Consider the following 12453-nt stretch of genomic DNA (forward strand, 5'->3'; position numbering starts at 1 on the left):
GGAGCCCGTGGAGTCCAGTACCAGGGCACCGTCGACAAGTTTGACCAGCAAAAAGGTTGGGGGTTCATAAAGGATGCCGGTATGCATGCAGGCATATTTGTGTCCGCAAGGATGTGCTTGACCACTTGAAACAGGGACATCCCAACCGTGACCTGCACCTGGGTGACGTGGTCACGTACACCAGGCACCATGGAGAGAGGGGCTGGTATGCTCTTGATGTGCAAAAGATCCGTGGTCTGTCCCTGCCAGCTACCCCTACTCCTCCACCATTTCCCAGATTATCCACTCTGTGGTAGCAGAACCAGGCTACCCCAGCAGTTAAACTGTTATTATTGTTTGTTTGATATTTTTATTGAAAAGCTGCTGCAAAAGTTTAGTGTTTACATAATAATCTGAACAATGTTTTGAAAATACTTGAAAAATGTTTTTTTAAATGTTGATAAAATTGCCTACATAATCCCTGAAGAAGTCACCTGATTGTCTACAGTGTTTGAAAAGTTGATATAAATATGGACCACTGGTCATTGGACTGGGAATGACCCAAACTCTCGCAGTGTAAATAGTTGCACCAAGTGTGCCTCCCACAGTAACTTTTTTTGCCATCAGTACATTGACACCACTACCAAGGAGAGGACGATTGGAGGAAAGGTCTGGGATAGAGCTAGCCCAGACCTGGTCACCAAAAGGACCGGTGACCTGCCTCCTTAGAGGGTTCTGGGGACCAGGACCTTTGGGTGGTGGGTTGATGGAGGGATACTCATGCAATGTTAAAGTTTGAACCTCCCCTGCGCATGAAGAATGTTATTTAATGTTTTCCTTTGCTGTTTAATAAACCCTTTATTCTCTTTACAGCCCGAGGATGTGCTGTGTTTAACCAAGGGGGAATGTAGCACCCATGAGCCACTCAGGGCACTACTAGGTACTGCATCCCCACAAGGATGCAGGGCCTACCCTCTGGGACCTAGAACACCAGTGCCAGTAACACCAACACACAACTAAATTCCTAGTTCCCACAGCACACTATGGGGCACTGCTAGTAATATAAGGGGAGGGTCACCCAGTGGGCAGAGCCTGACTAGGGAACTAGACAGCCTGATGGGTGTGAATTAGAAGCAGTCTGTTAGAATGTAGTGAGGAGAGCAGACATGCTTCTAGCTGGGTCTGTGTAACGGTAACCCGAGGGCATGGGAAGCAGGTTGCCAGCATAAGGGCACTTAAGGACCTCTGGGCCAGAGTCAAGACCCCAGGGACGGTTTGAGGGAGCACCACTGGAACCTGGTCACGCATGGGGCACAGGGCCTTAGGTCAGGCAACAGTTTCAGACGGCCTGGCACATCCTGCACAGTGAGGGTCATCCACAGGCCTCACTGACCTACAGATCCGGGGGCATCAGCAGTAAAGCGAGGATCGGGGTTTGGACACATACCTCCCCACAGAGTCCACACTGCCAGCCGAATGGACAGAACGCTGTATCACAGATGAGGGACCCCCTAAGTTTCAAGCTTCGGGGTCTCAACTACACTGAGAGTGCTGGGGACAGAGCAACTGGGTCATTAAATTGGCACTGGAAAGACAGGGACCTGAACCAGCCGTCCACAGGTTAAAGTGAGTGGAGACTGTTCATTACAACCCCAGTGTGGTCTCTTTCATTATAAAGTGCAAAGCTCCCATCTCACAAATCCCCTAGCTCAGCCCTGCCTGCGGAGGGCCTACCACCATAGCTGCTATCACCATCAGCCCAGGGGTCATTCCACTAAGCAGCGGCGGTTCCATCTTATTAACCGCAACCCGCAGGTGGCGTCACATGAACATTAACTCTTATCTCCCATGTAAATAAGCCCCTTTATAAAAAGCATCCAGGGCATAAGACTGGGCAACGGCCACCACAGTGACATCCCCAATTGTATATACTGCCTGGAACCGAGTACCCCATTCCCTGGGTGACACATTATTGCACCCCGGGTGCTGGTCCTCGCCATCAGAGACTCTGGTTGATCCCGGGCAGGTCAGAGGCTGGATCTGGTTTGGTAATCTGTGGCCTTTCTCCTCCATGCACAACTCTGCACTCTCCCCTGGCCCGTACGGCCGGCAGCCTGGGCCTCTTGTGGGTTGAACCTCTGTCCCGTCTCCCGGGCTCCCTTTCTGCTGCCGCGCCGCGGCCGATTGAACTAGGGCTCTGTACCTCTCTTGTGCTCAGTCCCATTCTCTGGTGACTGCGCGCTTTTAGTCCACGATTACAGGTGCCGGGTCCCGTCTCTCTAGGTGTTACTGGCTCCGACTTGGTTGTCCAGTCTCTATGGTGTTACATCCAGACAGCTGTGTTCTGCCTCCCTGAGGAGCCTGGCAGCCCTCACTTGGGGAGCTACACACCGTGCTTCCACTCTGTCTCGTGTCCAAGCTGTTCTGCCTGACTAAAAGTGAAACTGCTTTATTTTCCACTCCTTACTGCCCATGCCCCCACCTTTGCAAGTTGCTATGGCAACCACTCTTGTTCTAACTAGTGGAGGCCGAGTCTGCCAGGAACTGTGTGTGTAGAAACATTGTTAACCCTTTCCTAGTGACTGCTTCTCCCTGCTGTATGGCGGTGTGAGGTGTGTGTAAACTTACCGGACCAACCTCTCCCTGACTGAGAAGGATATAATAATATACCCTATAGCGACCAGTCTCAGCGGCACTACAGGAAGCTGGGAGACTTTCTGGAAGACACTGGAGGGGATAAGGCGCCCTCTGTGGTTCGAAGCTGGGAGACTTTCTGGAAGACACTGGAGGGGATAGCGCGCCCTCTGTGGTTGGAAGCTGGGAGACTTTCTGGAAGACACTGGAGGGGATAGCGCATGCTCTGTGGTTCGAAGCTGGGAGACTTTCTGGAAGACACTGGAGGGGATAGCGCGCCCTCTGTGGTTGGAAGCTGGGAGACTTTCTGGAAGACACAGGAGGGGATAGCGCGCCCTCTGTGGTTGGAAGCTGGGAGACTTTCTGGAAGACACTGGAGGGGATAGCGCGCCCTCTGTGGTTGGAAGCTGGGAGACTTTCTGGAAGACACAGGAGGGGATAGCGCATGCTCTGTGGTTGGAAGCTGGGAGACTTTCTGGAAGACACTGGAGGGGATAGCGCGCCCTCTGTGGTTGGAAGCTGGGAGACTTTCTGGAAGACACTGGAGGGGATAGCGCGCCCTCTGTGGTTGGAAGCTGGGAGACTTTCTGGAAGACACTGGAGGGGATAGCGCGCCCTCTGTGGTTGGAAGCTGGGAGACTTTCTAGAAGACACAGGAGGGGATAGCGCGCCCTCTGTGGTTGGAAGCTGGGAGACTTTCTGGAAGACACAGGAGGGGATAGCGCGCCCTCTGTGGTTGGAAGCTGGGAGACTTTCTGGAAGACACTGGAAGGGATAGCGCGCCCTCTGTGGTTGGAAGCTGGGAGACTTTCTGGAAGACACTGGAGGGGATAGCGCGCCCTCTGTGGTTGGAAGCTGGGAGACTTTCTGGAAGACACTGGAGGGGATAGCGCGCCCTCTGTGGTTGGAAGCTGGGAGACTTTCTGGAAGACACTGGAGGGGATAGCGCGCCCTCTGTGGTTGGAAGCTGGGAGACTTTCTGGAAGACACTGGAAGGGATAGCGCGCCCTCTGTGGTTGGAAGCTGGGAGACTTTCTGGAAGACACTGGAGGGGATAGCGCGCCCTCTGTGGTTGGAAGCTGGGAGACTTTCTGGAAGACACAGGAGGGGATAGCGTGCCCTCTGTGGTTGGAAGCTGGGAGACTTTCTGGAAGACACAGGAGGGGATAGCGCGCCCTCTGTGGTTGGAAGCTGGGAGACTTTCTGGAAGACACTGGAGGGGATAGCGCGCCCTCTGTGGTTGGAAGCTGGGAGACTTTCTGGAAGACACTGGAAGGGATAGCGCGCCCTCTGTGGTTGGAAGCTGGGAGACTTTCTGGAAGACACTGGAGAGGATAGCGCGCCCTCTGTGGTTGGAAGCTGGGAGACTTTCTGGAAGACACTGGAGGGGATAGTGCGCCCTCTGTGGTTGGAAGCTGGGAGACTTTCTGGAAGACACTGGAGGGGATAGCGCGCCCTCTGTGGTTGGAAGCTGGGAGACTTTCTGGAAGACACTGGAAGGGATAGCGCGCCCTCTGTGGTTGGAAGCTGGGAGACTTTCTGGAAGACACTGGAGGGGATAGCGCGCCCTCTGTGGTTGGAAGCTGGGAGACTTTCTGGAAGACACTGGAGGGGATAGCGCGCCCTCTGTGGTTGGAAGCTGGGAGACTTTCTGGAAGACACTGGAGGGGATAGTGCATGCTCTGTGGTTTTAAGCTGGGAGACTTTCTGGAAGACACTGGAGGGGATAGTGCGCCCTCTGTGGTTGGAAGCTGGGAGACTTTCTGGAAGACACAGGAGGGGATAGCGCGCCCTCTGTGGTTGGAAGCTGGGAGACTTTCTGGAAGACACTGGAGGGGATAGCGCATGCTCTGTGGTTGGAAGCTGGGAGACTTTCTGGAAGACACTGGAGGGGATAGCGCGCCCTCTGTGGTTGGAAGCTGGGAGACTTTCTAGAAGACTCAGGAAGGGATAGCGCGCCCTCTGTGGTTGGAAGCTGGGAGACTTTCTGGAAGACACTGGAGGGGATAGCGCATGCTCTGTGGTTGGAAGCTGGGAGACTTTCTAGAAGACAATGGAGGGGATAGCGCGCCCTCTGTGGTTGGAAGCTGGGAGACTTTCTAGAAGACACAGGAAGGGATAGCTCATGCTCTGTGGTTGGAAGCTGGGAGACTTTCTGGAAGACACTGGAGGGGATAGCGCATGCTCTGTGGTTGGAAGCTGGGAGACTTTCTGGAAGACACTGGAGGGGATAGCGCATGCTCTGTAGTTGGAAGCTGGGAGACTTTCTAGAAGACACAGGAAGGGATAGCGCATGCTCTGTGGTTGGAAGCTGGGAGACTTTCTGGAAGACACTGGAGGGGATAGCGCGCCCTCTGTGGTTGGAAGCTGGGAGACTTTCTGGAAGACACTGGAGGGGATAGCGCGCCCTCTGTGGTTGGAAGCTGGGAGACTTTCTGGAAGACACTGGAGGGGATAGCGCGCCCTCTGTGGTTGGAAGCTGGGAGACTTTCTGGAAGACACAGGAGGGGATAGCGCGCCCTCTGTGGTTGGAAGCTGGGAGACTTTCTGGAAGACACTGGAGGGGATAGCGCGCCCTCTGTGGTTGGAAGCTGGGAGACTTTCTAGAAGACACAGGAAGAGATAGCGCGCCCTCTGTGGTTGGAAGCTGGGAGACTTTCTGGAAGACACTGGAGGGGATAGCGCATGCTCTGTGGTTGGAAGCTGGGAGACTTTCTAGAAGACACAGGAAGGGATAGCGCATGCTCTGTGGTTGGAAGCTGGGAGACATTCTAGAAGACACTGGAGAGGATAGCGCGCCCACTGTGGTTGGAAGCTGGGAGACTTTCTAGAAGACACAGGAAGGGATAGCGCATGCTCTGTGGTTGGAAGCTGGGAGACTTTCTGGAAGACACTGGAGGGGATAAGGCGCCCTCTGTGGTTGGAAGCTGGGAGACTTTCTAGAAGACACAGGAAGGGATAACGCGCCCTCTGTGGTTGGAAGCTGGGAGACTTTCTGGAAGACACTGGAGGGGATAGCGCATGCTCTGTGGTTGGAAGCTGGGAGACTTTGTGGAAGACACTGGAGGGGATAAGGCGCCCTCTGTGGTTGGAAGCTGGGAGACTTTCTGGAAGACACTGGAGGGGATAGCGCGCCCTCTGTGGTTGGAAGCTGGGAGACTTTCTAGAAGACACAGGAAGGGATAGCGCATGCTCTGTGGTTGGAAGCTGGGAGACTTTCTAGAAGACACAGGAAGGGATAGCGCATGCTCTGTGGTTGGAAGCTGGGAGACTTTCTGGAAGACACTGGAGGGGATAGCGCATGTTCTGTGGTTGGAAGCTGGGAGACTTTCTGGAAGACACTGGAGGGGATAGCGCGCCCTCTGTGGTTGGAAGCTGGGAGACTTTCTGGAAGACACTGGAGGGGATAGCGCATGTTCTGTGGTTGGAAGCTGGGAGACTTTCTGGAAGACACTGGAGGGGATAGCGCATGTTCTGTGGTTGGAAGCTGGGAGACTTTCTGGAAGACACTGGAGGGGATAGCGCATGTTCTGTGGTTGGAAGCTGGGAGACTTTCTGGAAGACACTAGAGGGGATAGCGCATGCTCTGTGGTTGGAAGCTGGGAGACTTTCTGGAAGACACTGGAGGGGATAGCGCATGTTCTGTGGTTGGAAGCTGGGAGACTTTCTGGAAGACACTGGAGGGGATAGCGCGCCCTCTGTGGTTGGAAGCTGGGAGACTTTCTGGAAGACACTGGAGGGGATAGCGCATGCTCTGTGGTTGGAAGCTGGGAGACTTTCTAGAAGACACAGGAAGGGATAGCGCGCCTTCTGTGGTTGGAAGCTGGGAGACTTTCTGGAAGACACTGGAGGTGAAAGTGCAGCCAGGATAGAGATTCTGTGCTGGGAAGAAGTAAGCTCCCAAAGCTATGGACTGACAGGAGTCAGCGTGAGTAGCATGGCTGCTGAAAGGTAGCCTCACACATGGGGTTGTGTGCTGCGGTCAGGGAGGGGCTGTTGCAATACTTCTGCTGGGGTATCTATGGGGTTTATCTGAAGCCGTGCAGCCGCATCCACGGATGAAATGGACTGTATGTTACTTTCATTTCTGTAAAGCTGAAGGAAGGTTCATGCATTGTTTCTGGAAGATGGTTTATGTGCTAAATAAACTGGCCAGACTATTAAATATGAAATATATATAAAATTAAAAAAAACATGTAGCGTTTCCTTTACACTTCACCAATACTTGTACTCAGTGTTGGTGTCACATACAATCCCAATAAAATACATATAACTTTGTAGGTTTTACATGAAAATAGATGGAAAGGTTTAGAGGGTATGAATACTTTTTCAAGGCACTGTGTATTATATTCACATTACAGTGCAGTATAAGCTTTATCCTCTGATTACGGCAGGTTGCCGGGGTCTCTTACCTCTGGGACACGTCCTCAGTGGTTGGGTTTGATCCCTCGGTCTCGGGACGGTCACATTTTCATATGTTATGTCCCAGTTTTCATCCTCCCGCTCCTGGGTGACACCTGTGAATGAGAAACCCAAGATGGCGCCATCTGTCATCATTCAATGTTCTGGGGAGATCACGGATCCCTTTGTGATGTGGTGTAGGGGTCCGGCTTCCCCTCGGTATAGTTATTACTGTATATAATGAAGCATTCACCCTATATTTGTAGAATATGGCTCCTCCATAGCTCCTGGAGCACCGACCTCACCAGCCCCCTATGGCTCCCACTTAAAGACCCAATTCTGTACTATACAGGGGATTCCAGAACAGGTCTCTCCCCCCCCCCCCCCATAGGAAGTGATGGGTCCTACTGACCTGGGTCCTGACCGGGGGCTCTGGTAAATCTCAGGTCAGCATAGACGACGGCCATTAATGATCAGATCACTTGTCTTCAACAGTGAGAAGAAAAAGGGAAGACTGATGACGAGAAGGAAACCAAAAACTGAACCCATGAGCGGTCAAGTGTGAGGAGACAGATGGTGAAAACGCCTCATTATCACAGGAGGGGGCGAACATCACTGACACAGCCAGAGAATTAAGAAGAGATACAATTAAACAAGTATTCACAGTGCCCCCCTAACACCAGCGACCTCTACAATGCCCCCCTGTGATAGCGGCAACCTCCACAGTGCCCCCCTGTGATAGCGGCAACCTCCACAGTGCCCTCCTGTGATAGCTGCAACCTCCACAGTGTCCTGTAACAACGATAACCTCCACAGTGCCCTCCTGTAACAACGATAACCTCCACAGTGCCCCTCTGTAAAACCGGCGACATCCACAGTGCCCCCCTAACACCGGCAACCTCTACAGTGCCCCACTGTGATAGCGGCAACCTCCACAGTGCCCCTCTGTAACACCAGCGGCCTCCACAGTGCCCCCCTAACACCGGCAACCTCTACAGTGCCCCACTGTGATAGCGGCAACCTCTACAGTGCCCCTCTGTAACACCAGCGGCCTCCACAGGGCCCCCTAACACCGGCAACCTCTACAGTGCCCCTCTGTAACACCAGCGGCCTCCACAGTGTCCCCCTAACACCGGCAACCTCTACAGTGCCCCCCTTTGATAGCTGCAACCTCCACAGTGCCCTCCTGTGATAGCTGCAACCTCCACAGTGCCCTCCTGTAACAACGATAACCTCCACAGTGCCTCTCTGTAAAACCGGCGACATCCACAGTGCCCCTCTGTAACACCAGCGGCCTCCACAGTGCCCCCCTAACACCGGCAACCTCTACAGTGCCCCACTGTGATAGCGGCAACCTCCACAGTGCCCCTCTGTAACACCAGCGGCCTCCACAGTATCCCCCTAACACCGGCAACCTCTACAGTGCCCCCCTTTGATAGCAGCAACCTCCACAGTGCCCCTCTGTAACACCAGCGACCTCCACAGTGCCCTCCTGGAACAACGATAACCTCCACAGTGCCCCTCTGTAAAACTGGCGACCTCCACAGTGCCCCCTGTAACAGCGGCAACTTCCACAGTGCCGCCCCTGACACCAGCAACCTCCATATTGTCGCCCCCCACACCGGCAATCTCCATATTGCCACGCCCGACACTGGCAACCTCCACAGTGTCCCTCTGTAACACCAGCAACCTCCACAGTGCCCCCCATAACACCAGCGAACTCCACAGTTCTCCCCCCTTGACACCAGCGACCTCCACGGTGCCCCCACATTGAAACCGGTGACCTCCACAGTGCTCCCCCCATGACACAGGTGACTCGCCCCCCCCAGGGTCGGGGTACTCGGAACTGGGCCAGACTAGTCTGGAGATGTCAGCGGTAGCGGTGCTCGGCTCCGTGACCCTGGCGGAGTCCATTTATAAATGAAGGGGAGATGATGATGGGAGTTATAGTTAATATTAAGTAAAGTTCGTGACGCCACCTGTGGATTGCGGCTTTGGAGCCGTGGCTGCTGGACGGGACACCCGGGGATGGTGTTATGGCAGCTGAGGTATTTCTGTTCCCCACAGGTGGAGCGGGTAGCCCCGGGGCAACCGTTAGGATAGTCAATGGAAGGGATCAAGTAAACTTCAGCGGCAGGAGCGGGATGTCTGGGAGTTGTAGTACTTCTAGCAGTAATTCTTCAGGACTGACAGGGCGCGCGAAGAAGTAGGCGACACAAGGGCTGCAGTTCAAGATGTCTTTACGCACATATTATCTGATTGCCCGCAGGGTGCCGGTCTCTACCAAGATGGGCTCCAGGCGGTCCCGAACTCCTCGGATCCCGGTGCTGGTATTGTGACTGGTGGGCCCTTCCTCAAAGCACTTTGTTGTTTCCGGGTCCCTGTGGTTTGAAGCTACTTGGGGTCCCCTCCTGGTCTTTTGTGTAAAAAGTCCTGGTTCGTTCGCAGGCAGCGCAAACCTGTCAATGGGTTGGACCTCTGTCCCAATTCCCAGGTTCTAGGTCTGCTGCTGTGCCCCGGACACTTTGATATGCCAAGAAACATAAAATCTTCTCTCCCGGTAGATTTATTAGGCGAGCCTAAAGCATCCCCTAGTCTAGCGCTCTACACCCCGTCTGTGCTCGGTCCTGTGAGTACTGACACCATACTCTCTCAGCGACCGTACTCCTTTTTTCTCCAAAATCACTAAGTGAGCTCGTCCCTAGACCGAAGTCCCTTCCTCCCTCTGCGTCAACTCCTGACTGACTCTGTCAACTATAACTTACCAACTTATCTCCGCCCACTAGATGGTTCTAGATACAGTGCATGGGGATTAAGTACCATAACCAGGTTACTGGTCGCAATGCATTAATGGGACCTGCCCAAGCCCTGATCTAATGTGTGAGCTAATAATGGGATGTGGTGCTGTGTGATACCAGCACTGATCACCCAGGAATCCGGGAAGAGCACAGCACCTAAAATCAGGTGCCGTACCCTGTGGAGACTGAAGCCTCAGGGGTGCCACACAGGCGACCACCACAGTGCTCCCCCATGACACCGGTGACTTCCACAGTGCTCCCCCCATGACTCAGGCGACCGCTACAGTGCTCCCTCATGACACCCGGACACCTCCACAGTGCCGTCCTCAATTTTGGCAACCTCCACTGTGCTGTCCTGACTCCGGTGACCTCTACAGTACCCGCATAATAGCAGTGATAGCCACAGTGACTATATAAAAGGATCCTATTCTGAGCTGTGTCCTCCTCAGTTTCCTTTGCGCTGAGTCCACAGTCACTTTCTTAGTCCCATAATTGAACCGCAGGAGGAAATGAGAGGCCTTTATAGTGAAGTGAAGGTAGAGATGCTCAGGATGTGGTCTGGACGGTCACAAATACTGTAACATTTCACTGACTTTTCTTGTGTAGGAGGCAATTGCAAGAAATGGAGGAATTTGTGTCAGAACCGATGATGTGGTGTCATCTGGATAAAGCAGAGGAGATGTGTCAGCTCCGCAGTGGACCGGTCCGGGCTTCAGCTGTATATGGAGTCTTTGATCAGCTCCTAGTCTGGGGAAGAGCAGGTGGAGCCGGTCAGTCTGGCCATCACCACAGCAGGAATGGGGTGGACAGTCTCACCACAATAAGAAGGTTATGCAAATCTTGCCCAAAAATGGCTGGGCTTAGGCAGTTTAGGGGCATTCCTAGGTGGTCCCAAGGTGCATAATAACTGATCTACCTTTAGTAGAGCGCCATGTAAAATAAATCTGTGTAGAAGCCTGGCAGCCCTTCTTCGGACTTCCATGGATGGACTTCACACTAGCTACTCCGCTTAGCAGACTGACTCGCCCACCCCAGGGCTATGGGACACCCGGTGCCGGGCCGGACTAGTCCGGGGGTCATCAGTGGTGGCGGGGCCCGGCTCCGTGGCCCTGGTGGGTGTCAGTTTAAATATGGCTGGTGACTTGGGGTTTGAATAAAGTTTGTGTTCGTGACGCCACCTGTGGTATGCGGCTATTAAGCCGCCGCTGCTCTATGGGGCCTCCGGGGCTGTTGGAATGGCAGCTAGGATGGTCCTGCTCCCCACAGGTGGAGCGGTACCCCGGGGCAACAGTTGGTGTTCATGAGAGTCTATGGTGTGAATAACACGGTGCAGAGCCGACAGGCAATGAAAGAAACAGGCACAAACAGTAGTCTCTTTACCTTCTCCTCTTTTACTCGGCAGCAGTATAGTCCAGGGAGACCGTCACAGATGGTAAAGATGGTCCGGCCGGCCTGGAAGTGCCTGGGGGTGATCTTTGGCCAGTTGAGTATGAGGCCTACTCCCTAATCCTTCTTTTCTTTACTATTAGAGGACCCTGCACTCTGAATTTAGCAAAGGCCCTCCTGCTGCTGGGACCAGTGGTTTGTCCCTTTTTCTGTGTGGTAGACTGCGCAGGCCCTCTCTGGTGCTTCTCTGCTGGAGTCCACACCGGGCCCTTGGGATGCAGCTGTACCTTCAGATTGCTTCTGGGCCAGGGGGCTTGCAGCTCTCCTGCCCTCCGGATTTGGCTACCAGGGAAGGATTTTATACCCTGGCAACCACAGACTCCGATGTCTGAGTCTCTTCTGTGCCTCTCTGCACTTCTTGCTTCACTGGGCCAAGCTATTCCAGCTCTAGGCCCCAGTTCCACAAGGCAGCACTACTCTGCGTCTGTTCCCTTTGCTTCCTTTCTACAGACTGAACCCTACTTCCTCCCTCAGGTCAGACTTAAGGAATACTCCCTGGAATTCCAGGTTCAAAGCTCCCCCTGCTGGCCGGAGGGAGAACTGCGTTGGATGTTAAACTTACTGGCCAATAGATCTCCCAATTACCTCCAGGCTCAGCATTAACCCTTTGAGAGGGCAATGCTGTTGTGGTGACCAGGTCCTGGGGCGCCACACTCTCCCTTAGTTAAATTCAGTACTCCCGGACTGTAGAAACAAACATAACATGTTAGAACATTTCATCCCATTATGGGAGGCGCATTACTTAAACGTTACAAACTTAAACACTACTATAAGAGTCCAGTGTGGCTCCCTGCCGGGTGTCCATTACGCTGCTCCATGGGGGACCCGCCGCGATCAAACCCCCAACATAGGCTCTGGGCGTGCATCAGAGCATTGATGACCCCACTCTATGCACGCCGGACGGGTTTTTCTTCAGGGGTGTTGAGCACACTGGTGCTAACTATGTACAATTAGAGTGTTGGCCACCCATAGTCCAGTGGCCCAATTGTCCATTTACTTAACCACCTTAAACAAAACATTACATACAAGACATTTTCACATAACTATTTACACTCTGTTAGGTATTTTACTTTCTATGTTCTATACCTTGGAAGGGGCTGTCCCCGAGAGCTACGTTGGGACCGGCGTAGCTCTGGGGTTTGTCCCTGACTACTTGGAGTGTCTGCCCCCCCCCGTGTTATTGGTAGGCCTAACC

The 12453-nt window shown here is 53.5% G+C and overlaps 1 protein-coding gene across 2 annotated transcripts in view; it reads right to left on the reverse strand.

The window, feature by feature from the left end:
- LOC142302968 (uncharacterized) overlaps window positions 1-12453 on the reverse strand; it is a 324150-nt gene that overhangs the window by 236754 nt on the left and 74943 nt on the right. Inside the window, exons 1-2 of one of the 2 annotated variants that reach the window (XM_075344079.1) lie at window positions 7427-7499; window positions 7026-7130 (exon numbers count right to left, since the gene is read on the reverse strand). In XM_075344079.1, the coding sequence (XP_075200194.1) occupies window positions 7026-7130; window positions 7427-7481 (160 nt within the window). In that variant the 5' untranslated portion in view covers window positions 7482-7499. Of the gene's footprint in view, window positions 1-7025; window positions 7131-7426; window positions 7500-12453 lie in introns of those variants that run through there. The other variant, XM_075344072.1, reaches the window with a different exon arrangement.

Source organism: Anomaloglossus baeobatrachus, chromosome 1, assembly GCF_048569485.1.
Source record: "Anomaloglossus baeobatrachus isolate aAnoBae1 chromosome 1, aAnoBae1.hap1, whole genome shotgun sequence".
Classification (NCBI taxonomy): Eukaryota; Metazoa; Chordata; class Amphibia; order Anura; family Aromobatidae; genus Anomaloglossus; species Anomaloglossus baeobatrachus.